At 46.9% G+C, this 15,721-nt stretch overlaps 1 protein-coding gene across 1 annotated transcript in view; it reads right to left on the bottom strand.

The window, feature by feature from the left end:
- Positions 1–15,721, bottom strand: part of LOC107118484 (maestro heat-like repeat-containing protein family member 2B) — a 131,178-nt gene that overhangs the window by 31,736 nt on the left and 83,721 nt on the right. The window contains exons 27-30 of the mRNA XM_015420841.1: positions 13,128–13,282; positions 11,034–11,196; positions 8,842–9,032; positions 2,079–2,216 (exon numbers count right to left, since the gene is read on the bottom strand). Of these exons, the coding sequence (XP_015276327.1) occupies positions 2,079–2,216; positions 8,842–9,032; positions 11,034–11,196; positions 13,128–13,282 (647 nt within the window). The remainder of the gene's footprint in view (positions 1–2,078; positions 2,217–8,841; positions 9,033–11,033; positions 11,197–13,127; positions 13,283–15,721) is intronic.

The raw sequence follows: 15,721 nt of genomic DNA, 5'->3' as shown, positions 1-15,721 counted from the left end.
TGACTGGCAACGAAGCGGGAAAAATAAAAGAAGAAATGGATATGGTCTATAGGGCCTACTCCAATTTCACAAGAAAAAATAAGTTGCCAGCAGAAGTGGTTGTGAAATTTACAAAACAACGTCTCAGGGACCAGATTTTATGCTGGTGCCCGAAGGACTGGTTTTCAAGTTTAAAGACGAAAGAGAAAAAATAGACTCTATCTTCAAGGCTCAAGAATTTTTGAAAAGGCACGCCAGTAAAGAAGAAGGAGCAGAATTGGCCAAGTGGATGTCATCATTAAGCGTGGAAGACAGCAGCTCGGAGGGAGAGGTGAAGGACGAGGAAGGCGGAGCAGCGACGGGACTGAAATATAACCTGAGAGATAAGAAAGGAAAGGACCCCAAAGTTTAAAACTTTCTTTTTTTCTTTTTTTTCCGGATTACACTTTCGAAGAGAAACTAATCCCAGAAGGACATTACTAATATACTAATTGCCATATTCAACAGAAACAGAAGAAAAGAAGAATGTCTGGCGGTAGAAGAAACTATGGACTACTAACTTTTAATAATAAAAGAGTAATATACTAATACATTAACACCACTCAATCTTTTCTTTATCCCTCTGTATACCTTTCCCTTTTTTTCTAATTTTTAAGCGAAATATCTCTCCTTTTTAGGAGAGGGAATAAATCATTAAAAAAAAGCTAACAATGCTTTTTACTGGTGCTGTAGAGAGACAGGAGGAGCTGCGGTGGCTCAAGTGGTTAAGACGCTGAACTGCAGGCTGTGGAAGGTCAGTAGTTCAGCAGTTCAAGACCCGGATGCCGCAAGACGGGGTGAGCTCCTGTCTCTAGTTCCAGCTCCTGCCAACCTAGCAGTTCGAAAGCAAGAAATTGCAAGTAGATAAATAGGTACCACTTCGGTGGGAAGGTAACAGCGTTCCGTGCACCTTGGTGTTTAGTCATGCCGGCCACATGACCACGGAAACGTCTTCGGACAGCGCTGGCTCTTCGGCTTTGAAACGGAGATGAGCACCACAACCCTAGAGTCAGATTCGACTGGCTTTTGAGCAAGGGAACCTTTACCTTTACCTAGAGAGACAGGACTAATCTTGCTTGACTGCCTTTATATAAACTAAGAAAACTTTCTCCAATATTCCAGTACATGTTTGTATGTGCATAGAAATGCCCTTCACTTTCAGCTACATTGGCCTACAGGAAGTGTTCAGGGCAGCAACCCCCCCCCCCGCCGCCTTTGTTCCAAGAAGTTTCTCTATTAGTAAATGGGCAAAAAACAGGACAGAGGTTAATGGTTCTCCAGCCTCAGTCATTACATTGATGACTCTCCCAAGCATTCAGTACTTAACGTTTAGTTATATAAATGTTTGTAGCTAGCAAAGAACAATCAAGGGGGCCATTTTACACCCCACCGATAATGTGACACCTAGGAGGAGACAGAGACTGGGGAATACCAAATGCCAGATGCCTGGGAAGGACAGGAAGAGAAGGAATGACCCACAGGGAGTGGGCAAAAAAAGAGGCGATAAATTCCTTGGACACGAGGGGAACGAGGTCCATTTTGGCTGATGCCAGCTGTGGATAACTTGCAGTGAGGAACCCTCACACCAGGGCTCCATCCTGATATGCACCATTACTGTGTGGAGCTAACAAAAGGGAGGCAGACCAGACAAAGACTGATAACTGATAAAATGCCATGATTTTAACTTTAAACAGCCTACCCTAGAATAACAACAGTCAGGGCATGTATAGCGGAGGGACAGAGGGTCTCACATATGCACCTTTACTTTGCCTCCTTGTCCAATCCATTGACGTCCAGAGTATCTGTGCAGACATTTTCTTTTTAATAAATTACTTATTTCTCTCTGTGTTGGAAATTTGTTCTCTGTAGGCACACTAAACCCCACTCAAACACAATACTAAAAGGACTCCTGGTTGGTTGATACATCATTAGATCCAGGGGTGGCACTTGCTCCTGAGATCTCACTGCCCTCTAGTGGGCATTCATTATCCCTTCCCCCTCCGGAATATCTGAAAAGGGCTAAAATAAAGTGGGAAGAGACTGACCCTCAACTTCCTTACCTGGTCAGCAGACAAACCCCCTCCTGGTGGGTGCTGGGATCCCTCAGTAAAACCCACATACTCACTCCCCCCGTTTCCACTAGCGATGGCTCAGAGGTCAGCTTCAACAGCAGAGTCTTCAGGCTGGCCACGGAAAGCCTGTGATGCACGAGGAGACACACAACAGCGTCAGAATCATAAACAGACAAAAGCCACAGAAACTTCGAAAGTGGAACGAGAGCATAGCTCAGAAGGGTAAAACAACTGGCTGTTCCTCTGCTCCCAAGAAGTTAGGGGGACTCTGAAAGTATGTGAAAAGTACTGGGTTCGCCGCATGGAGGACTCGGACGACGACATACGGTAGCACGCGTTTATTGTACTTCACACAAACAAAGCCTAACTAGAAACGGCCAACAGGGCCAACTATATACATATCCACCCAGCAACCCCCCATTCCCATTGGAGGGTTTGAATGTCCCGCCAAGGTGGCTATTGGTTGGGGCTGGGGGATCCGGGATCCGGGATCCGAAGTTTCCATTGTTCTAGGATCCAAGCTCTGGCTTGTTCCGCGGACCCCTGGTGGCGGTCCACGTACATAACAGTATGGCTATCTAAGATGGGCCTCCAAAATATATGTGCCTGTCATGTACATGTTAGGGAACTCATTGCACACAAATTCATCTTAAGTTTGAGTACAGGCCTCTATCTTTGGGTTCTCAACCTCCAGGTGGGACCTGGAGTTCTCCCAGAATTACTACTCGTCTCCAGACTACAGAGATCAATTCCCCTGGAGAAAACAGTCACTTCGGTGGGTGGAGTCTATGGCATCAGGTCCCTACTGAGCACCCTACCCTTGGTGGAAGACCACCAACGAAGGTCAAGAAGGTCCCTAAGCAGAGGTAGGGCTCTTCTTATGTTCGTAATTATGTATTTACTTCATCAATACCCCACCTTTCTCCCCAATGGAGGACCAAAGTGTCTTACAACATTCTCCCTTCCATTTTATCCTCACAATAATCCTGTGTAGGGTCGCCAGCTCTGGGTTGGGAAATCCCTGGAGATTTTTGGGGGTGGAGACTGGGAAGGGTGGGATTTGGGGAGGGGAGGGGCCTCTGCATGGGATAATGCCATAGAGCCCACCCTGCAAAGCAGCCGTTTTCTCCAGGGGAACTGATCTGGTTCATCTGGAGCTCAATTGTAGAATCACAGAGTTGGAAGGGACCTCCAGGGTCATCTAGTCCAACCCCCTGAACAATGCAGGAAATTTGCAAATATCTCTCTCTCCCCCCCAGGTCTTCCCTCCAAGCTGAGTTAGTGTGAGCTGGCTCACCGTTTTTTAGCCTCCAGCTCAAACATTTTTGTCTTAGCTCAGGAAGGAGGGCTCCGGAGCAAAGTAATTGATGCGGTAGCCAAATTGCTGGCTCACAACTTAAATGCCAGTAGTTCACAAAGTAGAGTGTTTGCTCACAAGACTCCATGGCTTAGAGAGAACATTGCTCCCCCACACACACATACACCCCCTCAGTGACTGCTGTTCCATGCCCAGAAGATGACAGAAAACCTCCAGGATCTCCAGCCAAAGTGGCCTTGAGGAAAATTGCTTCCTGACCCCAAAAGTGGTGATCGGCATTTTCCCGGGGCGTGTAAGAAAGGGCCACGAGAACTAAGCACTGAGGCAACCCTTCCTGCCCTCCCTCTCGTGATCTGCCCAGGTTCACAGAATCTGCATTGCTGTCAGATGGCCATCTATAGCCTCTGTTTGAAAACCTCCAAAGAAGGAGAGTCCCCCCCCCCCCGGGGAAGCCTGCTCCACTGAGGAACTGCTCTAACTGTCAGGAAGTTCTTCCTAAAGCTTACCTGAAAACTCTTTTGATAATAGCGAGAGATCTCCAGGGCTGGCAACCAATGCTCCCTCTAAGCTGTGGAGTCTTGTGAGCAAAAATCCTACTTTGTGAGCTACTGGCGTTAAAGTGGTGAGCGAGCGATTTGGCTCCTGCATAAATCAGTATGCTCTGGAGCCATCCCTTCCTGAGCGAAGACAAAAATGTGTGAGCCGGAGGCTAAAAGTGTGAGCTAGCTCACACTGACTCAGCTTACAGGGAACACTGCTGGCAACCCTTCCTGTGAGGTGGGCTAGGCTAAGGGTGTGGTGACTGAGCAAGCTTCCATGGCAGAGTCGGGATTTGAACCTGGGTCTCTCAGATCCTGCTCCAGAACTCTATCTACTACATTCCAACCACTACACCATAGAGTTTTCCTGTCATTCCTAGAGTTAAGAACATAAGAACACAAGAGACGCCAAAGTTGGATCAGGCCAAAGGCCCATCCAGTCCAACACTCTGTGTCACACAGTGGCCAGAAATACCAGGTGCCATCAGGAGGTCCACCAGTGGGGCCAGGACATTAGAAGCCCTCCCACTGTTGACCCCCCCCAAGCACCAAGAAGACAGAGCATCACTTGCCCCAGAGCCCCTATCTATTTTGTTGTTCAGTCGCACAGTCGAGTTTGACTCTTCACAACCCCATGGACCAGCTCCCGCCAGGCCCTCCTGTCTTCCGCCGTCCTCTGAAGTTGGCTCAATTTCATGTTCGTTGCATCGATGACACTGTCTAACCATCTCATCCTATCTATACCTTGAGGCTAATAGCCACTGATGGACCTCTGCTCCAGATGCTTATCTAATTCCTTCTTGAAGCCGTCCATGCTTGTAGCCGCCACCACCTCCTGTGGCAGTGAATTCCATGTGTTCATCACTCTTTGGGTAAAGAAGTACTTCCTTTTATCCGTTCTAACCTGACCGCTCAGCAATTTCATGGAGTGCCCACGAGTTCTTGTATTGTGAGAAAGGGAGAAAAGTACCTCTTTCTCTACCTGCTCTATCCCATGCATAATCTTTCACCCTACTTCACTTCCAGGTTTTCCCTGGAAGTTATGCAGCACTACAGATGCTGCTGGTGTCTCCAAAAAAGTCTCTTGCCAGTGCTCAGAATGGCAGAGAGGCGACTAGGGTTGCCAGCGGAAGGCCTCCCACCTTAGCAAGAGGCCTGGCACCCCAGTGGGTGGTGGTGGTGGTGGTGTTCACAGCCTCTGGGCAGCCGTTCAGGCTAGGAGTGCTTAAAGGTAAAGGTAAAGGTTTCCCTTGCTCGAAAGCCAGTCGAGTCTGACTCTAGGGTTGCGGTGCTCATTTCCGTTTTCCAAGCCAAAGAGCCAGCGCTGTCCGAAGACGTTTCCTTGGTCATGTGGCCGGCATGACTAAACGCCGAGGCACACGGAATGCTGTTGCCTTCCCACCGAAGTGGTACCTATTTATCTACTTGCAATTTCTTGCTTTCGAACTGCTAGGTTGGCAGGAGCTGGAACGAGAGACGGGAGCTCAGTCCATCATGCGGCACTCGGGTCTCGAACTGCTGAACTACCGACCTTCCACAGCCTGCAGTTCAGCGTCTTAACCACCTGAGCCAATGACAAAAAAAAAAGAAGAGCCCACACCACTTTCCTCTGGGTCGTTCTGGTTGGAAGTTCCAGATGTGATGTCCTCCTGCCTCAGACCTCCGGACTGAGTGGCAAGAGAGACTAGATAGCCAGATAGGCACACTGACCTTTCTTCCTGTGTCTACTCTTCTGCCACTGTCCTCTTTGATACGCAGACTGGAATCTCGGGGACCAATTTCCCTTTTCCTGCTTCTCTCTCCCTCTGAATGAAGACTTGCTCTCTCCCTGCATGCACTAAGAGAGGGACATGCGGTCCTCTCTCTCTCTCTCTCTCTCTCTCTCTCTCTCTTTTTTAAATTTCAAATTTTTACTGAAGCTGAGCATTTTATACAACCATAATGATAACATAAAACAACTTCTTTTTTTGATAACGTTATACATGGCACAATATATAGAGTAGAATTGGGTACATGAATATCTAGAAACAAGATTAATTCTAACAAATTATTAACCAATCAGAAATAGCTATAAAACATTCTATGTAAAACAAGTGTTGGAACCTTTTATCACATGTGGTGGCGGTGTCCAAAAATTCAAAAATACTGGATATCCATACAGAAAATGATACAAGAAATATGTAAAATGAAGTTAGACCTGGTGCCGGAAATATTTTTACTTAACTTACTTCCGGATGGCATAAATTATAATGACAAATATGTCATATTATACATAATAACGGCAGTAAGGATCTTATGGGCAAAGTATTGGAAACAAGAGATTACCCCAAAACGAGAAGAAGTGATTAAAAAGTTGATGGAAATAGCAGAAATAGACAAGTTAAATTTAATGTTACAAGGGAAACATGAAGAATTGTTTGAGCAGAGATGGGCGGGATTGTATACATGGTTGAAAAATGTATAAATGACTCGTAGGTGTATGTATATTTGAGAACTTTGTTTTATAAAAATCAATAAATAAAACTTAAAAAAAAAAGAAATAGCTATAAAACATTCTGTATCTCCGGAATCACAATGTTGAATTGAGAGAACATCAAGGATTTTGACACTGATAAGTTGTAAGACCATTCTTACAGTTGCTGGGGCAAGGGTAACCTAAAGACCATAGTTTAGATATTTTGCTTTGCTAATTTGAATTGAACGCTAGTACCTGCCTGTCAGCTAGTTGCCATTGAAGTCTGTGGATAGAACCCCCCCCCCCCTCTCCTCTGGCATCTGCGCATGCCTCCTGTGTGTTCTGTGTGTATCCCTGTGTCATGCATTCCATTCTATGAACGCTAGTGTACGCTTATCTGCAAGATTAACAGGTGGGGGAGAAGGAGCCGCTTAGCTTAGACTATAATGAGCTGGATCGTGTGAAGCTTCAATTGTTTATCTTTATAGAAACGTTGCTTCTCAGGCTTTTGAGCGCGAATACGAAAGTCTGCCCGCGCGGCGGGAACCAAGCCTATTGGTTATTGTCTGTTTGAATGTCTTTCATTATCCCCTGTTCAGCCCGTCCCAGGTATTCTTAACAGTGAACTTGTTCCTGCTCTAACATGGCTTTAATAAAATGCTACTTTGCTTAAACGTGTATTGGACTTATAGCAGTGAGGGATCGGACACTGCCTTTAGTTTGCCTTCAGAAACATCTAAAATAATCTGAACAAGAAGGGGGTATAAATTCTTCCTTTTCTAAAAAGGTAAGGATTGGAAACCACTTTGCATTGAATCCCGTGCCCTGGTGCCCAGAAGCAGCTTTGTTGCGTTTTTCCATGATGCTTTCCATTACATATTGGTCCCAGAATTTCTGGCACCAGATCTGAATGGTTGGTGGGTTAGGGTCTTTCCATTTTGAAGCTATAGAAGTCCTTACCGCGTAAAGCATTGTTTTGAGTATACGTTTGTGGTGGTGTTGGTCAATGATATCTGGCCAAATATCTAGCATTAGACTTTCAGGAGTCTGTGTTAACTCTAGATTGAGAATTTGCTTTATTTTTTGCAGGACTTCCGTCCAAAAAGGTTTAATTTTGCGGTCCTCTCTTGATACCATGAGGCAGATGGGCCTCTCGCCATCCGCCTCCATCCTTTAGCTAGTAAGTTAGTACTTTATCGTGTCCCTACTCTTTCCTATCCAAAAGTGTACTTCTCCAATAAAGGGAGGAGTCTTTCTCTTCTAAACTTGCAGCGTGGCTCTGTGTAGCTTTGTAAGCTGAGTACCCTGGTAAAGTGACGCTCCTGCGTTTGTCGCTTTATTTAAGCGCTCTGCTAACTCACAGTGACTGGACTAGCAATACAATACAACACAACGCCTTTATCGGCATATAAAACAATAAATAAATTACTTCATCAGGTATCGTTACACGTGCCTTCTTAAAACACGTCAATATTAAAAAACGACTCCTTGCTGTCAATATCTTGGTCAAAAATTCAGCAATCTGGGCAGTAATTTCAGGTGACTCATCAGCTAAAAGGTACCTAATTACATTGTCGGAATTAATCCTAGCCAGTATGGGCTTAAGGAGCTGCGGTGGCTCAAGTGGTTAAGACGCTGAACTGCAGGCTGTGGAAGGTCAGTAGTTCAGCAGTTCGAGACCCGAGTTGCTCCCGTCCCTAGTTCCAGCTCCTGCCAACCTGGCAGTTTGAAAGCAAGACATTGCAAGTAGATAAATAGGTACCGCTTCAGTGGGAAGGTAACAGCGTTCCGTGGGCCTTGGTGTTTAGTCATGCCGGCCACATGACCACGGAAACGTCTTCGGACAGCACTGGCTCTTCGGCTTTGAAATGGAGATGAGCACCGCAACCCTAGAGTCGGACTCGACTGGCTTTCGAGCAAGGGAACCTTTACCTTTACCTTTAGTATGGGCTTAATCCAAAGTAATCGATGTGAGTGGAGGGGGCAGCGTAATAAGATGTGGTCTAGGGTATCAGGTTCTCCAGACGAACTATTACAAATTCTATCACATTTCGGAATACCTCTGTATGTACCTGAAACCCAAGATGAGGGGAAAACATTCAATCTGGCTCGCATAAAAGCTCTGCGTTGCAGCGGGATCACCAAGTTAGAAAAGTATTGTGCCATACGATTTGGTACATATCTGAGACTGAGGGAAAGGGGGGAACAAGTACCCCCGGCACCAGCTTGGATTACTTGGGCTTCGATGTCCCAGATTCTTCTATGGGTTGTCCGATATATGAAATTCTCATCTTGATTTTCCAAGATGTCCAGATCAATGCCAATTGAACATATTTTGGAGGCTATAGCCTGTGACTGGACTAACCACACCAGTTAACCTCAATAGGTTATGGGCCCAGCACACTTCCGCTGTGCTAGTTCTCTCTCCACGCACTTTACCTGCAAGGGTTGCCTTCACTCAGGTGCTGTTCTCTCAGGAACAGTCTCCGGCGTCCTTCGTAAGAAGGCATCTTCTGGCCCAGGGTTTTGCTGACCTGTTGCAGGAGAGGGCAGAACAGTGCCGGGAACAACTCCTGGATGACTTCCCCAGTTGGCAGCATGGACATGACCTCATAGATGGCACAGGTGGCCTGCAGAGAGAGCGAGAGAGAGGGAGGGAGGAGTCAGGGATGCCATCCTCCAGTTGAGAGCTTGAGTTCTCCTGGAATCAAGGATGCTCTCCAGGCTATAGAGATCAAGCTTTGGAGGGTGGACTTCAGGGCATCCTGTCTCTGCTGACCTCCCCACTCAAAGTCTGCCCTCCCCAGGCACTGCCCCCAAATCTCCAGGGATTCCCCAACCCAGAGCTGGCAACGCTAGCAAGGGAGCTGTTTGAGGGAAGTTTCACTATGACCCAAGGCTCCTCTCTAGGGTTTCGATGCAACTCCCTATCGCGAAGGGTTGGCGAGATCTGGTCTATTTTCCATGCAGCTACATGTGGTTTTTCATTGATTATGGTTTATTCCAGGATATTATGAAGGAATTAAGAATTACAATACTGAGCTGAAGATGATACCTCCTGACAATATAGGATTACATCTGAGGAAGACTGTAAAGTTGAAATGAGTTCATAACCGGGTACTCATAATGTTGGATTATGTTGGACTTTTTTTACAATATTGTACAATTGAGAATTTTTGCTATCTTATAAAGTTTTTAAAAACTATCATACTAATGTTGGTCATATCGCAGGGTTTGTTTGTATGTTGAGTTTCCTCTCTAGGGTTGCCAACTGTGGCTTGGGACATTCCTGGAGATTTGGGGCAGTGCCAGTGGAGGACAGGGAAGTGGAAGAACTGGAACGCTAGAATCTCCCGCTGGGAGAAGAACTTCCTGATCTCTAGAAATCAAAGCAGTCTGGGAGAACCTCCACATTCAGAGGTAGAACAGATATGAAACTCAGCTCTAGGCAGCAACACTGGGGAAAGGCCTTGGCCACCCTGCCCTCTTGCTGGACCTCTAGAGGAACTGGTTGGCCAGTGTCTGAGACAGGATGCTGGACTAGATGGACCCTCACTGGTCTAATCCAGCAGGGCTCTTCTGATGTTCTTATGAAGGGCTTGGCCTCTGTGCCCTGTTGTTGGCCCTCCAGAGGAACTGGTTGGCCCCTGTCTGAGACAGGATGCTGGACTAGATGGACCCTCACTGGTCTGATCCAGCAGGGCTTTTCTGATGTTTTTATGAAGACCTCTGTGCCCTGTTGTTAGACCTCCAGAGGAACTGGTTGGCCACTGAGTGAGACAGAATGTTGGACTAGATGGACCTTCACTGGTCTGATCCAGCAGGGCTCTTCTGATGCTCTTATGAAGGCCTCAGCCTCCCTGCCCTGTTGTTGGCCCTCCAGAGGAACTGGTTTGCCACTGTGTGAGACAGGATGCTGGACTGGATGGACCACTGGTCTGATCCAGCAGGGCACTTCTGATGTTCTTCTGAAGGCCTAGGCCTCTCTGCCCTGTTGTTGGCCCTCCAGAGGAACTGGTTGGCCACTGTGTGAGACAGGATGCTGAAACAGATAGTTCACTGATCTGATCCAGCAGGGCTCTTCTTATGTTCTTATTTATTAACCTCATAGCGAAATTGAGCCCCAGTTGTGGCCTGACCTAGTGCTTCATCTCAAATAAAATTAGTTTATGTGCATTTCTTCCCCCCCTTCCTTGAAGGAACTTAGGGCAGCATGCATTTTCCCCTCCACTTCCATTTTACTTACACAACAACCGAGTGAGATAGGTTAGGCTACTTTCTGCTCTATCCATGAACCAACATGAATTGCTTTAAAAGTTCCAAGAAGTTCGTGACGGTATACCCGTCACGAACTTCGGTTCGCAAACCACAAACAGGACAAAAGTTGTGACGAATTTTGCTTTGCGGTTCGGTTCAGATACTTTTTTTTTTCAGGATATGGCTCAGTCTGCAAGAGGATAAGAAAGATTTTTACAAGACATCGTGTGCACTGGAATGCCGTTCTGGTAGCTGACCTCAAAGCAAAACAGAACAGGCTGGATCCACTCCCTCCTTTGAAAGAAAGCCCTGTCTCCGATGACCTGCCCAGGCAAAGAGGAAAAGTTCTCGAGATGTTTTCACTGCCAACGTACTTTGAGAGGCTCCTCGTCGGCGAAAACCAAGGTTTCGTCACTGCCCGTGGCTGACACCGTCTCTGAGCTGGGCGGCTGCATGACCGTGGCGGCTAACCGGTGGAGAATCAGCACAGCCAGGAAAAGGTCCCTGCCTAAAGACCTCCAGAGTTCCCCTGTCTCGCTGCAATTGAAAAAAAACACAGAAGGTATTGCTAGTGCTGGAAGGGAAAGAAGGGGGGGCAAAGATGGGGTCCCACAACCCTTCCTGTCCCACCTTCTCCTGCCCTCCCATACCACTTCCACTGCATTAGCAGCTGACAAGGGGAAATCCTAGGGATGCTAGCCTCTAGGTGGGGACTAGTGTTCTCTCTAAGCTGAGTTAGTGTGAGCTAGCTCACAGTTTTTCAGCCTCCGGCTCACCCATCTTTGCCTTAGCTCAGAAAGGATGGCTCCAGAGCAAACTAACTTATGCAGCAGCCAAATCGCTCGCTCACAACGTTAATGCCAGTAGCTCACAAAGTAGAATCTTTGCTCACAAGACTCCACAGCTTAGAGGGAACATTGGTGGGGACTGAGAATCTACCAGGATTAAAGTCCATCTCCAGACTACAGAGATCGGTTCCCCTGGAGAAAATGGCTGCTTTGGAGGGTGGGCTCTGGGGCATTGTACCCCGCTGAGGTCCCTGGCCTCCCCAAGCTCCATCTCCACCCCCCACCCCCCGGAGTTTTCCAACCTAGTCTGGGATGGGAAAAGGGCAGGATCATGGTGGCAGATGTCACACATCAATCATCCATTCCTTTCGCGTGCCGCAGCTGTGTGTACAAGGTACCGTCCTGACCTAGAGGGTTAGGTGGGGTTTGTGGCCATAGTGATGGGTTGCCAGCTCCGGGCTTGGAAATACCTGGGGATTCTGGGGGTGGAGATTAAATAGGTGGATGGCCTGGGTAACTCCATCTTTGTTACGTGGAAGGAATCCACTTGCAAGCGGTTGCTGAAGTAGATTGAAACGGCATTCTTTAGCACAGGAGTGTCAGACATAAGGCCCCGGGGGTTGGAACTGGCCCATCCACGGCTCTTACCCAGCCCACAAGCAACTGGTATGCAGGGCTCTTTTTGTAGCAGGAACTCCTTTGCATATTAGGCGACATCCCCCTAATCTAACCAATCCTCCAAGAGTTTACAGAGCTCTTCTTACCGGGGCTACTGTAAGCTCTTGGAGGACTGCCTGCATTTAGGGCTGCCAAGTGGGGGTGGGTGGCGGGTAAACCCCCGCTTTGGAGGCCCGATTTCCGCCGCCGTGGAATCGGGCCCCGGGGGGAACTCCGCCCCCCGAAGCGCAGCGTGGCGCAACCACATTGATCATGTTGAGGGTGTGGCCCCAATCGTTGGAAGGAAAACTCTATGGTTTTCCCTCCGACGATCGGGGCCACACCCTCAACGTGATCGACATCGCGCGTCACTTCCGGTGATGTGCTGGCGACGTGCGCATGCTGGTGACGCGCGCACATGGCGAGGGATGGCTCCCGGCACGCGGCGAGGCTCCCCCGCTGGTGAGTGAAATTCACTTGGCAACCCTAGCTACATTAGGGGTGTGTCGCCTAATATGTATGAAAATGTAAGGTACTCTCCCTTTTATGGCACCCCTTGGAAAAAAACCCTAGTCTTGCATATGACTACGGCCCCGGTCACATGGAGATTTTGCCGCATGAAAGGCACAAATGTCGAGTGGATTTTTGGGGCCCGATCACACCACAAGCCGGCCCTTGGACAAGCCGGGAAAGGCACGGGGAGGCATTTAAATGCCTCCCCAATCCTTCCAGGGCCCCCCATGGCCCCTTGGAGTTGCTAGGGGTTTTTTTGTTCTCCAGGCCTTCCACCTGTAGCCACGTACACAGAGGTTTTGTCTGTGGTGGGCATGGCCAGCTCTGAAGCCAGACGGAATTCTGTTCCTGTGCGTTCCTGCCCAAAAATAGCCCTCTCATCACCTTGATTTTTCTTGGACTCCACTAGCTTAAATCCCCGGACTCCATTGAATGGGTCTGCAACGCCAACCTTCAGGATGGCTCCACCCCCTCCCATGTTCAAATCACCAGCTAGACCCTGTCCCCCACCTGTCCATGGGGAGGCGCCGTCCCAGGAGGCTGCTGAACACCGCGTCCAAGTGATAGTGTGCCACGATAGAAATGGCGTCCACCAGGACCTGCCGCAAGGACTCCTCCTTGATGGTGGGCAGGCGGCTGTAGAAGATGTCGAGGATCGTCGAGACCTGGGGGGAGCACGGCCCCGGAGAGTTCAACGGCAACCCAAGACTTGTAAGAACTGCAGGGCCTACAAGCCGAGGCTCTTCCACCAGGCATTTGACTGAGGAGCCGCACTTAACACTTAACATCTCAACATAAAAACAGGGCCTACCCTGGAATCTATCAAAGGCTATTGCAACTTCCTGATACTTGGATACCTGTGCAGGGCTCTTTTTTGTAGCAGGAACTCCTTTGCATATTAGGCGACACACCCCTAACGTAGCCAATCCTCCAAGAGCTTACAGTAGCCCCTGTAAGAAGAGCTCTGTAACCTCTTGGAGGATTGGCTACAGTAGGGGTGTGTCACCTAATATGCAAGTCCAGTCGTGAGCTGGACACTGGTTCTTCCGGAGAGGACTCTCTGTCTGAGCAAGGGGGCGGCAGCTCCAAAAGTCCTTACAAGTTGCGGAAGAGAAGGGAAAAGGAGAAGTAAAGGCTGAAGGACACTGAATTGTGCCTTTGAGACTTTTGGTTTTTTTTTTTTTTTAAAACAATGTTTTATTGAAAGGTTTTTATAATACATTGTAATAAGTGACCGGTAAGGTGTGAACATACAACCGTTGCAATAACTGAACAGGGTGAGATAAACATATCACATTAACTCGAATATGACTGATATTTCAATAATTGTAGTAATACTTCTAACAGTAGGAAGTCAACTGCAGTGATTTTATCGTTTTCACTAGCATATTAGTTAAATCGCATTAATTTGTATTTCGCATTGACTATACTTTCCCACTTAAAGTCGTCTAGTGTAATTTTTTCTAGAATTGGGTACCATATGCTGAGAGGGTTATAGAAATCACATTCATTTTTAATAGATGAATCATATATTGAAAGATTTTCTAACATGAATATGTCCCATATTTTATTTATCCATTGCGTAACTGTCGGCATGCGGTTATTTTTCCAGTTTTTTGCTATTGTCATTTTGGCCGCTATTAGAAGTAAATTTACCAATTGTTTTGTTCTTTCAGGAGGACGGGTTGGCGGCCAAAGATGAAGAAGCATCAGTTCTGGTGATAAAGGTAAGTTTGTGCCAATTAGGCCTTGGATTTGAGCTTGTATTAGGGACCAGAACTTTTGTATTTCTTTGCAGGTCCACCAATTGTGGTAGAAGTCCGCTTTCTCCCCGCATTGTTTCCAACAGTATGGTGACGTTGATGGATATATATGAGACAGTTTTACGGGCGTTAGGTACCATCGGGTAAGTATCTTTAGGTTAGTTTCTTGTACTCCTCTTGTTTTGGAGATTTTAGACTGAGTTCGCCATATTTCCTCCCATTGATCGTCTGATAATTGGGTATTGAGATTCGTCTCCCATGCTTTTTGATACGCATGTGGTTTGTTATTCAGGGTGGAGACAATGTTCTCATAAAGCTTAGCTATAAGTCCTTTTTTTGGTGGGGGTTTTCCCAATAAGTCTTCTAATTTGGTGTGTGGGGTTCTGCTGGCTGATAGGATATCTGGCGTGTGAATTAAGTTTTGCACTTGCAAGTATTCGTACCAGTTAATTTTGGTTTGGTGTTTGGTTTCTAAGTCATTTTTCGAGACCATTTTGCCTTTGCTGAAGACATCGAGTATTCTATTAAACTTTTTGGCTCTCCAAATTTCAAAAGTGAGGGGTGATTCTGCGGGTTTGAACCATGTTTGTCTTGTGAAGGTGCTGAATTTAGAATTTTTGGTAATGAGTTTAGGTTTGACTTCATACCAAGTTTTAAGGGCTGCTTTAGTGAATAAATTTTTAGTATGGTTTCCTATTTCTTTGAATGTATTGTGCCATAGTAATTCTTGAAATGAGGCCTGGGGTATACTTGATTCTTCAATGATTTTCCAGTCTAGGGAGTCGTTATCATGGTATTGGCGTATTAATGATGCTAGGATTGCAGCTTTCCTATAGCTGTCAAGGTCTGGTGAAGCCAATCCCCCTTTCCTTCGTGGGTGCCTCATAGTGTGTTTGGCAATCCTTGCTCGTTTTCTGTTCCATATGAAAAGGTTGAGCTCTTTTTGCCATTTTTGTACACTTTGTGGTGGAATGCATATGGGTATTGTTCTGAATAGGTACAAGTATTTTGGGAGAATGAAGGATTTGGCAATTGCTATTCTGTCGAGCCAGGACAGAGGTTTTGAGTTCCAAGATAACATTGTCTGTTTCACTTCTTTGTGTATCGTCGTATGATTTAATTTGACTAGTTCCGAAAGATCTAAAGGGATTTTGATTCCTAAATATTGGAGGGAGTTTTGGACCCATTGGAAGTTGAACTTTAATTTAATTGATCTTTCTTCTGAGTCAAGAAGCTTAATTGGGTAGACCATCGTCTTGTTGTGATTCACCTTTAGTCCTGTAACTGAAGCAAAGTTCTGTAGCGCACTGTGAAAGGTGTTGAGTGAAACGGTAGGGTTGC

The sequence above is a fragment of the Gekko japonicus genome, unplaced genomic scaffold (genome assembly GCF_001447785.1).
Source record: "Gekko japonicus isolate JY-2015 unplaced genomic scaffold, Gekko_japonicus_V1.1 scaffold495, whole genome shotgun sequence".
In the NCBI taxonomy this organism is placed as follows: Eukaryota; Metazoa; Chordata; class Lepidosauria; order Squamata; family Gekkonidae; genus Gekko; species Gekko japonicus.
Note: the sequence above shows the minus strand (reverse complement) of the source record. Positions and strands in the feature narration are given on the sequence as shown.